The sequence below is a fragment of the Ambystoma mexicanum genome, chromosome 10 (assembly GCF_040938575.1).
Source record: "Ambystoma mexicanum isolate Mex_15411 chromosome 10, UKY_AmexF1_1, whole genome shotgun sequence".
NCBI lineage: Eukaryota > Metazoa > Chordata > Amphibia > Caudata > Ambystomatidae > Ambystoma > Ambystoma mexicanum.
Window position 1 is genome coordinate 65,735,855 of NC_090932.1, and position 14,194 is coordinate 65,750,048.

Genomic DNA, 14,194 nt, shown 5'->3' on the forward strand with positions numbered 1-14,194 from the left:
GAACTTACGCCAACGGCAACGGTACAGGCACTTTGTTGCTGGCCGTCTGGCCGAGAGCAACACCTCCATCACGTCTTCAGGGAGGTCCCAATCTTTGTACCTCAACCTTTCAGAAGCCAAGCGTGAAGGTTGAGGGATCTGACCTCTGGATGGAGAAGCTGACCCCCCTCCCGTGAGAGCAGATCGTCTCGGTAAGGAAGACGACGTGAAGTGCAGATGGAGAAGTCGAGAAGGTCCGGGTACCACGTCCTCTGGGCCCACGCCGGTGCAATGAGGATCATCCGGGAACCGAACCTCCGTAACCTCTGCAGTACTTGCGGGATGACGGGGACTGGAGGAAACGCATACAGCAGTGGGAATGACCACTCCACCTGGAACGCGTCTCCTAAGGCTCCTTTCGGAGGAAATTCCCACGAGCAGAACCTCTCGCACTTCCGGTTGACACTGGAGGTGAAGAGATCCACTTGAGGAGTCCCCGAAAGGGTGAAGATCTCCAGGAGAATCTCCTGAGCCAACTCCCACTCGTGAGAGATCGCGCTCTGCCTGCTCAGAGCGTCCGCCGTCTCATTTTCGTCTCCGGCCAGATGAACTGCCGAGATCGAAACTTCCTGCTGGATTGCCCAGAACCAGAGCTGCATCGCCTCCCTACACAGAGGAAGTGACCCTGCCCCCCCTTTTTGTTGAGGTAGTGCATGGCCACCGTGTTGTCCGTCAGGATCAGGACATTCTTCCCTCGCACAGTCGGCAGAAAAGCCTTCAGGGCTAGCCTGACGGCCCTCAGCTCCGACAGATTGATATGGAGTCTGGACTCCAACGGAGACCAACGACCGCTGACTGTCAACTCGATGGCATGAGCTCCCCATCCCGTGAGGGATGCGTCCGTCACGATCGTCACCTCCAGCCAGGGTAGCCAAAATTGGAGCCCCCTTCATCAGATTGATGGCCCACCACAGAAGGTCCTGGGTGACCGAGGACGGCACCTGAACAGGGTCCGACATCCTGCCGGAGGACTGAGACCACTGGAGCTTGAGTGCCCATTGCAAAGATCTCATCCGTAACCTGGCCTCTGGCACCAGAAGAATGCAGGATGCCATGAGGCCGAGCAATCTCAAGAACTCGAACGCTGGGAGACTCTGGGCAAGCTGAAACGTGTGCACCATCTGCTGAATGTGATGAGCCCTCACCTGGGGAGGAAAACACTGCCCCAGGGATGTGTCGAGCACTACTCCGATGTACTGGAGCCTCTGAGTTGGTGTCAAATGGGACTTCTTTAATTTGAGGGAGAAGCCCAGCTTGTGGAGGGAGTGGCAGGTGACTGACAGATGATCCAGGACTTGCTCGGGAGAGCGCGCCCTGATCAACCAATCGTCCAGGTAGGGGTAGACGTGAATCCCCCCTTTCCTGAGGTGCGCTGCCACCACTACCATGAGCTTGGTGAAGACCCTCGGGGCGGAGGTCAATCCGAACGGCAGGACACGAAACTGAAAGTGCGAGTCGCCAACCGCGAACCTCAGGTACTTCTTGTGCTTTGGATGTATCGGCACATGAAAATAAGCGTCCTTGAGGTCGATAGACACCAACCAGTCCTGAAGTTGATGGGCCTGGAGGACTTGAGAGAGAGTAATCATCTTGAACTTGTCCTTCCTGAGGAGTTTGTTCAAACCGCGCAAGTCCATGATGGGTCTCAATCCCCCGTCTTTCTTGGAAATAAAAAAATAAGGGGAATACCATCCCTTGTTCCTCTCCGCTACAGGCACCAGTTCTATGGCGCCTTTCTCCAGCAGGGATTGAATTTCCTGCGCAAGGAGCAGATCCGGACTCTTCAAAGAGAGATTCCCCGGTGGATTGTCTTGAGGCCTCTGCCGGAAGGAAGACAGTAGCCGTGGGTTGTGATCTCCAGAACCCACATATCTGAAGTAATGGCGCGCCACTCTGCAAGATGCCTCGCCAGCCTTCCCCCAACCGGCGAACCATGGGACATGGCATCATGACTGAGCTGAGGCGGCTGCGGCGTTACCTGAGGGCAAAGAGGCAATTGCCAGAGCGGCCTTGGCACCTCGAGTACCTTGTTTTCCACCTCTGGCACTCCTACAGTGGCCCCTTTGACTGGCAGATCCTCTCGCTTTACCAAAGGATGAGTAATAACGAAAGGAACCTCCCCTCCATTTCTGTCCCCTAGGACGAAAAGGCTGAGGTCGTCGAACTGCAGTGCCCAATGACTTCACTGCAGCTTTTGAGGTCTGCAACCTCTCAAGGCTCTCGTCAGCCTTGCTGCCAAAAAGATGTTCCCCGTCAAAGGGCATGTTGAGGAGCCGGGCCTGCACATCAGGAGCAAACCCCGACTTCCGCAACCACGCAAACCTGCGTATCACAGTGCTCGCCGCCATGGACCGGCTGACGCAATCTGCCATGTCCAAACCAGACTGAACGGCCTCACACATGGCATCCTTGCCATCCTGAACCATGGCAAGGAAACCATCCCATTCGTCCCCTTCGGGAATATGTTCAGCCGCTAAGGAAACACAGTTCCACAGAGTGTGCATGAAACGTGACAAGGCACATACGGAGTTGGCCGCCTGAAGCGCCATACCCCCTGAAGAAAACACTTTCTTCGCCCAGCCGTCAAAACGCTTGTTGTCCCTATCAGGAGGGATGGTAGGATACGACACCTGCTTTGCCCGGGCCGTAGCCGCCTGCACCACCAAACTCTCCGGAGTGGGGTGCTTGGACAAGTAGCAGGGGTCGCTACTGGCTGGGCAGTATTTTCGCGGCAAAGACTTGCCCACTGCCGGGAGACTCTCTGGAGCAGACCAAGCCGCTGCCACCCTCCTCTGTAGAGCCATATGGAACGGCAGTACCGGGTCAGTTGGTGGACCAAGGTCGAGGATATCCGTAAGGTCATCCTGAAGAAACTCCCCCTTGGGAGCAGACCATCCCAAGTACTCGGTGACCCTCGACATAAGGCGCCGGTACGAGAAGTCGGCATGAGTACCAGGCTCAGGCCTACAAAACTCCACCTCCGGAGAGGTGTCCAGCCCACTAGCATCGTGCAGGGACTTCCTCAGGTCCTCAAATTGGCTATGGCCCGAGAGGATCTCGTCTGGCACCGTATTAGAGCCATCATCAGAGCCCTCATCCACCTCTGAAATAAACTCAAGATGGCGGTAAGAAGGCACAGAATGTGAACCAAAGCCATGCTTGACCTTGGCCAGAGCCTTTCTAGGTGGTTCCACCGAGCCTCGGGGTACCCCCGTCGACACAGCCTCGAAAGGCGTCGAGGGCATTGAGTGAATCGGCGTCGATGCCGAACGCGGCGCCAACAGCATCGATGGCGTTGACACAGGCCTCGAGGCCAGAGCCCAGAGCGTGTCCTTCGACAACCTGGGCGCCGATGGCGCCGACAACTTTTTTGGAGGCGGGGCCTCGAAAGAGACAGTCGACGACCTCGGTGCCACCGGCGTCGACGTCTTCCTCGAAGACATCACAGGTACACACGGTCTCGAGCGCGTCGAGGACCGGGACCTGGACCGGGCATGACGAGAACGATTCCCCTTGTCCGAGCGGGACCTCTCCCGCAAATTGTGCCGACAACCCGAGCCCGAAGGCGTGCGAGCGATCACGACCGACCCCACTCAGATGCGCGGACGGACCGGTGCCCTGCGATTCGAGAATCGCTAACATTTTCTTCCCGAAGGAAGCCCATACCTCCGTCCTCGCCTGCTTGGTAGGGTAAGCAACCCGCCTACGGGCGGAGTCCTCGGAAGAGGACGGGGAAAGCGACCGATGACGGCGCTTCCGGGAGTGCCTCGAAGAGGCAGAGGAGTGGTGGGACCGACTCCGGGACCGAGACCCACTGGACTTCCGACGACGACGCGGAGAGTCGCCTCTCGAATCGTCCGTCGAAAGCCTCGCAGACCTCGACTTCCGTGGCTTAGACACCTTACCTACCGATAACTTCTTCTTGCGCTCCCGCAAGGCTTTAGACGTGAGCGACTGGCAGTCGACACAGTCATCCGTGTCATGGGCCTCCCCGAGGCACCAGAGGCAGGTGTTGTGCAAGTCCGTAACCGACATCTTGGACCCACAGTCCCCGCACTTCTTAAATCCCGGACGCAGGGTGGAAGATGAGGTAGACATCCTTCACGAAGAAGAAACTTCACAAAACGAACAGGATAGAAGAACCGAGAAACAACAGAAACTCCAAAGAGTCGAGGCGCGCCAAGATTCCCGAAGCGAACACGTTCGTGGCAAAAAAGGAACTGAGGCTACGGGCGTCGTGCGTCCTACTTATAACATCCAGTGACGTCGGCCGTCGGAGGAGGTCCTCAAGGGCGGCGTATCGACGTCATCGATGCAGGACGCAGACGCCGAAAGATTTTCCGAAGCAGCACAGCTGTGGTGATTACTGTCATAGATATGGAATACGTCGGAGAACCCAATCCCCTCGAATGTAAAGGCTCAAACAGAGATCCCATCAGGAATTTTAGAACCAGGTTCAAATGCCAACCGGGCACCTAGAAAGGTGACAGTGTGAACACATTAGTGAGCCCTTTGAGAAACTGGGAAATCAAAGGAATCTTAAAATAAGAACACTTCTCAGACGAGCGCTTAAATATGGACAGCGCCACCAGGTAATCTTTAATGGTACCCACTTACAGGCCCTTGTGGGCTAATGAAAGCAAAAAAGACAGAACCACAGGAATGGCACATGAAAAAGGATCCACATTCTTAACCCTGCACCAGTCGCAGAAATTTCACCAACGGCAACGGTACAGGGACTTTGTTGCGGGCCTTCTGGCCTTCTGCCATTGATACCATCAACCAATCTAACCTTCTCTTAACACCATCTATTCTAGGCATCAGGGACAAGGCCTTCACTTGGTTTGCTTCATATCTCGGCCTCAGACACTTCCAGGTGTAATGGAACAGACTTATCGCCCCACTCAACATCCTTACTGCTGGTGTTCCCCAAGAGTCAGTCCTGGACCCACTTCTCTCCACTCGCTATACTTCTGTTTTGGCACTTTGATCTCTTCCTATGGCGTCTCCTATCAACTACTCACTGATGACAGTCATATCTTCTTCTCCTTTTCCTCCTTATCAGACGGACAAAAATGTCTGTCTTCTCGCCATCAAATACTGGATGGCCTCTCACTCGCTCATGCTTACCTCCACTAAGACTGAAGTTCTCTACTTCCCATCCAAACAGGCTATCTCTTCCTCTCACCCTCTTCTATTCTTCTCTCCTGACTACCTTCCCTACTCTGTTTCTGCTCACAACTTCATCTTCGACCCATCTCACAATTTCTGGCTTTTCATCTCCAAATCTGCCACTGTGGCCAGACTTAATCTCCTCAACATCAGAAAACTAAGAAATGTTCTTCTCTTCAACACTGTTAAGTACGTAATTTCCTCTTTAGTACTCTCTCGATCTGACAACTATGCCAGTCTACTCTATAGCTTTCCCAACTATGATTTTGCACCTCTCGACAAAGTCCTCAACTTTGTTGTCCGTACACTCATCAACGTTCCCCGCTTTATCTCCACCCCCAACCCAATCATCAGTTAGGCTGGTTATCTATGAGCTAAAGGGCAAAGTCTAAACTCATTCTCATCTTCAAAACTATACACAGAATTGCCCCACCATACCTATCATCCCATCTCGCTCCCTACTCTACCCCTCGCTCCCTACGATCATCCTTGGCTCAACTCCTTGCCACCTCTCATGGCCCTTGCACTCTCTCTTTCTTCACTCCCTCTCTGCACTACCCCCACTCTTTCTCTATTTAAATCCAAACTCCTAGTTCTCCTGCTTTCTGAAGAACCACTTGCATAGCATTCTACGCCACCGGATCTCCCTGTTCTCCTCCACCCTCCCTCTCTACGACAAAACCATAGCACTTATCCCTCACCACATCATCCTAATACGTAGCACTTCCTCCACTATCCCGTTCCTACACCATGCTCCTCATGAGCTTGTCCCTGGTTCATGTTTCTACCTCTACTGCATCATCTGATCTTACATCCACATCCTCTCACCCATTGTTAAGGACACCACTGTTGAATGAGGAGCAAATGTCTCTCCCATGTGTTTCAGCTTTTATTTGTGGATATTTTGCAGCCAAAATGGTGGTGATAGGCATTGATTGAATGTCTGAACTAGGCAAGTAAATATAATGATATTTCCAAATGTTGCTTTTTAGAATATTAAGCTGTGCTAGTTCAATCTTTGAGTAGCATTACATTTTCCACCTCATAACCTGCTCAGTTCTAAACTAATTTGCTACTCTTAAACATTTACCTTAGTATCTTTGCGATTCTGTTCATAAGGTACTCACCTGTGTATGTCATGATGGAGCTGCTTTTCCCCTTCAAAGAGCCATCCCCTGAAAGAGCTGAGACCAGAATTGTGTACAGATTTCCAGGTATCAGGTTAGAGATGGACGCTGAATTACTGGACAAGGTCATATTTGATCGAGGCTCCCCAAATACTTCAATCAAGTAGGAACTTTTATTTCCAGTGGGAGGGAGCCAGACCAGAGACACTGAATTGATGGACACTGCACTGATGCTGAGGCTATTCGTTAAATTGGGCACTGCAAAAAGAATCAGACAATGGGCGAGGGGTTTATTTCATGTCTTTGTAAAGAACTATTACAGCTTCAAGAAAATGTCAAAACAATCATGTTCCTTAAAATTATTTCTTTGTAATTCATTGGATTTTTTAATTTGCAACATCTTTGAAACTGTAAACATAAGGGATTTAAAGCCTGACAGCGTTCTGTGTAAACTGACACATGCACCCTAAAATCTCTACTAAAAAAATCAAACAATCATTATACTTAACTTCGGAAACTGTTTCCCATTAAAGCACATAAAACAAATGTGCAGAATGTTGCAATTCATAGGCATAAAGAATATATCACAAAAAGACATAAAATACCCCCATCCGCTTCATTTTCTTCAGCTCTTATGTACAATGCAGCTCTTAGAATATGTAATAGTGCCTTGGCACTTTTCATGTTGTTTGGTCTTAGCAGAAAAAGATGTGCAGGTCTACACCATATAAAGGCAGATTCAAGTAGGTCTGGCAGCATTGTCCTGCTTCTTATCTTTGCGTGACATGTGCAAAAAGTATAAAATACAGGTTTCAATCAATCTGAGCGAAAGGGACACACAACATTTGACTGCAAAGAAAACACCCAGCAACCAATGACTTCATTGAGCGTATTTTATATTTATTTATTTATTACATTTATAAAGCGCACAAAGCAGCCCTCAGGCATTGAGGCGCTGTTACAAGCAGGCTTACTTAGTTACATGACACAGAAGGAAAGACAGCCTGGAAAGACAGCCTGTCTGTGGTTCGTGATTACATTGAACCTAATACCAGACAGGTAGTGGTTAAACGTGCAATTCTACAGAGGGCGTGGGGCTCTCCCGTTCAAAGGTTACAGGGGAACCGGATACAACTAATACCTTGATGGACACAAGTATCTGGGTGTACCTAAGGGTCTCGTGTGGGCTTGATATCATTAATGGGACATGGAGTGATTAAGACTCTACGTTTAAGATATAGGCCCTCATTACGACCCTGGCGGTAAGTATGCGACATTACCGCCATGGCGTAATCATCGTTTACGCCATGGACCGATGGCGTAAAGAGCACCATATTCCGACCCATCGTGCACGAGCATTACTCCATGGCGGTAATGTAAACTACGCCATGGCGTAAACAGCCCTTACCGGCATCCAACGCCGCGCAGGGTGACCTACCGCCACCCATCATTGCGCCGACCGTAATCAGCGGGCCCCGTAATTAGCGGGCCCCGTAATTAGCGGGCCCCGTAATTAGCGGGCACCGTAAATAAGCAGAACCGGAAGTAGCGTCATCGCGGCGGAACGGGAAAGAGCACAGCGGCCATCTTTAAAAACACAATCCATTGCCATCCTACCCAACCACACTGCATTCGACCCTGAAATCCTGTGAATCCCATTACCCACCCATTTCCTCACCTAACAATGCCAAAAGTTGTTAAAAAAGCCTGCGACAGGCAGCGGCAGGACCGCTTCAGTCGCGAAGAACTAACTATGCTTGCAGAAACGCTGCAGGAAAAGGCAGACATCGTCTTCTCATCAGAGATGACGAGACCAGCCATAGCCCGGAAAAAAGCAGTATGGGAACTCGTGGCACAACGCGTCAGTGCCGTAGGTACTACCCCACGCGCCGCCAGACAGTGCCGCAAAAGGTGGGATGACCTCCGGCTCCAAGTAAGGGGCATACTGTCAGCAAACCGCAACCTGGGACTGGCAACTGGCAGTGGAGCAGACTCCCCACTGAAGATGCAGCCATGGGAGGAGACATGTGCCTCATTGATCGGCATAGAGTGCATTGAGGGCGTCGGCGGAATGGAGAGAGGAGCCCCGACATCAGGAGACACAGGTAGGTGCCTCCAATTCAGCCTTGCAAAACACCCTGAATCACACTTACATGGGAATCACAATGTCGCCCCATATGGCAAACGCAACACATCAGCAGAAGACCCACACCCTGCACACATGCAGCATGTACACTCTACAGCAGGCACACACATTCCTGCATGCTCAACCCACCCAAAAGGGAGACAACCTGTATGTCACGGCCTACAAAGTCCACCATCTATCCATCTAAACCATGGCACTCATCACAATGCCTGCTCAATGTCCGCTGAACCATCAATAACACTTTCCCTCCTCTGCTCCACCACAGGCTCACACTCGGACACCGGCAGGGACGAGAGTGGCACCACCCCAGCCAAGAAGCCCAGGACTGAGGGAAGAGCCCACCAACCATCCACCTCTGCTGGACCCATGGCCAACCCACAGCAGGCCAAAATTCCTGTTGCCGAACAGCCCAGGGCAGCAATTCCCCCCGAGGGAAGGGACATGATAGCACCCACGGCAGACCCACAACCACTGCTGCCCACTGAGGGGATTGTGTCTGCGGGGAGCAGTACAGTCGGGGAGACTGCAGCCATCGCAGCCTGTTCTGACAGCGATGTGGCGAATGTGGATGATGACATGGAAGGTCCCCCCAACACCCAACTTACCTCCCCACACCTGTCCCCATGTAGCCTGCATGGACAGGACACACAGGGGCAATCCCCTGGAGATTCATGGCCAGCCACTCCAAGCCCAGTGGGAGTAGGGGAAGAGGGGAGTAGTCCTATTGGGCCTGCAATTGCAACCTCCATTGTGCCTGATTTCAGCCAGGTGCTGGACCAAATATCAGCGAGGCAAGAACAACTGGCGTCACTCCTAACGCAGCATGTTGCTGATTGTGGAGGTGCCAGTTCAGGCATGGAGAGGTGTGCTGAGAGCATCAAGGCAGCCATCCAATCAGCAAGCACGAACATATGCACAGAACTAGCCGCAGTGCGGAATATGATTAGTGAACTGATACGGACAATCATGGACACACGGTGTACCGAGCAGGCCGGTACCTCCTCAGCTGCAAGTTCGGCCCCATCCAGCCCCGTCCCCAGGTCATCCAGGACCGGAGGAGTACAGGCAGGGGGGCCCCAGGTTCCGGGACAGGGGGCTGGCAATAGTGCCCGCCCAGTGGACCACTGAAACATTACCCACTTCACCACGGGCACTGGCACTCCTTTGCAGGGATTTCTGGGGGGAGGGGGAGGGGGGATTGGGTGTGTTGGGGTGTTCAGGGGGGAGGGAGAGGGGGGATTGGGTGTGTCATAACTTTTCAGAAGCACAATACACTTTTTCGTTTATCACAAAACAAATGTGTGGACATTGCTCATTGTGTATGTGTGCTTTATTGTTGTACAGTCTACAGTGTGCATATACCAGACACACACAGTGCCCCAAGTGCCGTCCACATGTTACACGCACACGCTGTGTGTGCTAGAAGTATTGGTCAATGAGATTCTGACGCATTTCACGCCCCTCCTGTGCATCGCTGCCTCCTTGAGGTGCTGCCCCATCCCCATCCTCATCATCCTCATGATCCTCATCATCAGGTGGTTGCAGTTCTGCGTCAGGGGGCAGAGGCACGTTACGTCTGACGCACATATTGTGTAGCATGACACATGCCATGACGATCTTCGCAACCTTCTCATGGCGGTACAGGATTGCCCCGCCAGACCTGCTGAGGCAGCGGAAACGTGCCTTCAGTAGGCCAAAGGCCTGCTCTATCACCACACGGGTACGTGCATGGGCACGGTTGAAGTCCTCCTCATGCTGGTTCTGTGGGTTCCGGACTGGTGTAAGGAGCCACCTCTTCAGGGGATAGCCTGCATCACCTGTAAATGGGCAACAATGTATGTGTCAGGAATGAGATTGCTTTCTGAACATGACGCGCCACCATGCCTTCTACTGTTACTTTGCACCAAATTTAGTTGTGCTAATGGATTCACACTATGCAACCGGTATATGTTCATGGCTCTCATGTACTGTTTTGCATGCCAAGACACAATGCAGGGGGGACAATTGCCTTGTGAGTGCCCATCCACTGTGTCCGTTCAGGCCATTATTTTATGTGACCTGGCACGTGTCCTGTGATGTCAAAGCTCACATGATTGCAACATTGCTGTCTGGCTCATTATGACCCCAGGGAACAATACTGGTGTCAATGGGGAGAGTTTGTGGGTCTTGCTGTCTGTGTAGTGGTGCATTGATGTTCCTGTCCGACATGTGCCTCCTTTGTGCGCAGTTATGGGGTACAGGCCTTTCAGTTGATGGTGTTTGGTGACGTGCATGTAGGTGCGTCCCTTTGGAGTCAATGTGGTCACATTTCGTACAATGCACTTTTAGATGGTTGTGTCATGGTTGGGGTACACTTTCATTCACATGTTAGGGCTGATTAGATCAGGCATCATGTATACAGTTGTCAGATGACGTGAGTGCTGCCTCAGGGTATGATCTGGCTACTGCTAGTCGCAGCCATGTGACGTATGCATCATTCCCCCCCCCTTTCTGCCACGTGAAATATGCATTGGTACGTCGATCACCTACACACTTCGCATTTCCATGCTCATGACATTAGACTCACCGAGTAGGCAGGATCTTGGGCCTGCATGTCGCTCCATGTAGCAAGGTATTGTGGAGTTCCGAAGGACCATTGAATCATGGGTTGATCCGGGGAATCGGGCACAACAATGTGTGAAGATCCTGTTGGAGTCGCAGACCATTTGCACGTTGATTGAGTGAAATAGTTTACGGTTGCGGTATGGTACCTCCATGGCATGTGGGACCACCAATTCAACATGGGTGCAGTCGATGGCACCAATGCAACCAGGTATGCCAGCTAGTGCATGGAAACCCACTTTGGTGTTGGCAATCTCCTGGGCAGACCGTGGCAATGAGATGTGGACGTCTGTGTGCTTGAGGAGGGCATCGAGCACTTGGATCAGTGTACGTGAGAATAATGGTTGGGATATGCCATGCAAGTGGCCCACTGTGTGCTGGTAGGTGCCTGTGGCCAGGAAGTGGAGCACGGACACTACCTTCAGTAGAGACGGGATGGCGGTGGGTGTTTCTATCATGCTGACAATGTCGTTGTGTATCATGTGCACAATGTTGGTGATGGTGTCCCGGTCCAGTCGGTACAGGTTGTGGATCTGCTCTGCGGTGAGGTTGAATGGACTGGCTCTGATGCGTGGGATTGGGGGCTGCCTGCGTGGTGCCACTGGCTGTGCTGGTGGGGGTTGCTGGCCCTGCCTTGCCCTCCTTCTCCTCCTGCGTCTCCTCTGTGCAGCCTGTTGTTGTTGTTGTTGTTGTTGTTGTTGCAGTTGTAGCACTCGCATTGCTATCAGGTCCTCCAGCCCCAACATTGCTAGTCCTATTGGTATCATTGTGGAGTGTGACTGGGGCTGGTAGGGGTGGGGTGTGCTCTTTTTGCACTGGGAGAGTCTGTATTGCCTCCACCTGTGCTGATTCTGTGCACCTGTGGCAGCTGGGAACACTGCACATGGCCATTTACGGTTGGTTCGCGATGGCGGCATTAGCGCCATGGCGGTAAGGTACTTAACGGCCTTGGCGATGGTGCTAGGGGCATGTCCGCTTGGTTTGTGATCTGCGTAGCTTTGCACCATGCCGGTATTTACGGCATGGTGGGGCGCGCGCGCCCGACCTTGGTGCTGTTAGCGGCACCGTAAACTACGATGTCACTAATTGCACTTTCGCGGGTCGTAATCGGACCTAGCGGAAAACGATGCCGGTATTCATTTACCGGCATCGTTTTCCGCTTACCGCCTGGGTCGTAATGAGGGCCATAGTGCCCATTCTACATATGGCAGGATCATGTTATCAAAGAAAATTATACACAGTTACATATTTTATTTATTTATTTATTTATACATCTTCTCTCACATTCTGCTACAATGTTAATAATGCACTTTTAATCTCGGAGACCTCGGATTTTGTTGAATAGAACATCATTAAGGAGATACAGAGATGTTCATTTTAACAAACTCACTATTAAAGGCATGGTCTAGTAAAAAATGTTATTGTCCCAACGGGTCGGCCATGTTTTTTTAAGCCTAAGTGGCTCGATTCTAGAAAACTTTCCTATGGACCTTACCCGAGTTTTCGTCCATTAAACGCACGCGAAAACAAGCACCAGGGAGCCACCATTTTCTGATAATCCTATCTTTTCCACGATCGCCCTGGCTGACCTGCTTTTGCGGCACTAAATCAATTCCCCCGCCCCTGAGCCTGACATTATCAAAACATTCATATTCCCCGCCTCTCCCCGTGACGTTACTGTGCTGCATAGGCAAACGCGCCCAGTCGTCTTCTACGCGACTTCACACAGAACCCGGAAACCAACACAGATCAACTCACAACACAGCGCGCCACAATTCGGAATATGAAACTGTACTTTAAAATGAAACAGCAACACGGTACATTTGGTAAAGTACATTTATTTGACATTAAATGTTTAGAGAATATTCTGCAATTGACATATGAACTCCGGAAGCCATTTATTTTCTTTTATCTGTATCCGCAATAACTGTTCCGTTTCATCTTGAGTCACGCGCTGTTCCTTTATGGTACACAGGGTGTTCATTTTCGTAAAAAGAATCACTTTGGAAGCACGGTGAACCGCAAGGCTGTTCCATCAACTAGGCACTAGTCCATCCTAAAGGTTGATATGTTGCTTCTAGCCACTAGTACAGCGTAAGGGCATGTGCGCCCTTGGCAATCGTCCCATAATATGGTGATCGTGCTCCAGTTGTTGACACGAAGCTGCAGGTGTCTGCTGAAGAATCCATCCGCCGGTGTCTCAAACAGATGGCAGTGGCAGTAAGGGATCAAATACCTGTTATGAAAACAAAAAAATGATAATTAGTCTCGCTAGCCGAACTTCATTAATATTACTCATTTTATTTATTACGGCCGATCAGAAACTATTTGCTTGCAAGGGTAGTTCAATGGAGTATGTTCGTCTCTAAAATCAATGCGAAAAGTAACGAGATAAAACGAGGCCAACACACAATGATAAACGACAGTCTACATGCGTGAGGAATGATATGATATATGATATGGCATTTGTAACGCGCCTATACTCAAGTGTTTCTAGGCGTGACGAGGCATGTGGGGAACAAGGGCAGACAGACAACGATCCTACTAGGCCAGGTGTCTTTCTGATCGTGCATGGGGATGGGCTGTACAAGGTTAGTTGAATACAAATTAAATAATAGGGCCAGCTGGTTGCAAGTGCAAGGTAAATGCCGGGAGAAGGGGCTGAAGGATACAGAGACAGTCCCGTAGTGCAGTGAAAAGTGGCTGGGCCATGGAGCGAGATCGGTGAGACCAGTGGACCTGCATGCTCATGTGCCCACTACGAACAGTTTTACTTGCTTTTCCTAGCTCTTCATTCATTCATTTATGCATGCATCCATTCATTAAATCTTCATTCCGGTATAAAAGCGTGTAAAGATTTACTTACATTATATTTGAAATTTCCATTGTGTCTCTTCGTAATGCAGTCTGTAAAACGGACCGTGCTCTTAACAATGATTTTTCGTATACTGACCTCAAACTGAAACTCGGTCTAGTTTCTGAATTTTCTGCCTTATCGTCTCTTACGTTATTGCGCACTCCCTTCAAATGTAGTTCTTTCGGCATGGTCCCTGTCTCAAGGTCAAAAAACAATAGACGCTTATACTTCCAGTGCGACTTGCGGGCCTCA

The 14,194-nt window shown here is 50.9% G+C and overlaps 1 protein-coding gene across 1 annotated transcript in view; it reads right to left on the minus strand.

Annotated features, from left to right (window-relative positions):
- The window catches only part of LOC138492813 (tenascin-X-like), a 759,772-nt gene that overhangs the window by 88,332 nt on the left and 657,246 nt on the right, over positions 1-14,194 (minus strand). The window contains exon 39 of the mRNA XM_069620166.1: positions 6,339-6,596. Coding sequence (XP_069476267.1) covers positions 6,339-6,596 — 258 coding nt within the window. The remainder of the gene's footprint in view (positions 1-6,338; positions 6,597-14,194) is intronic.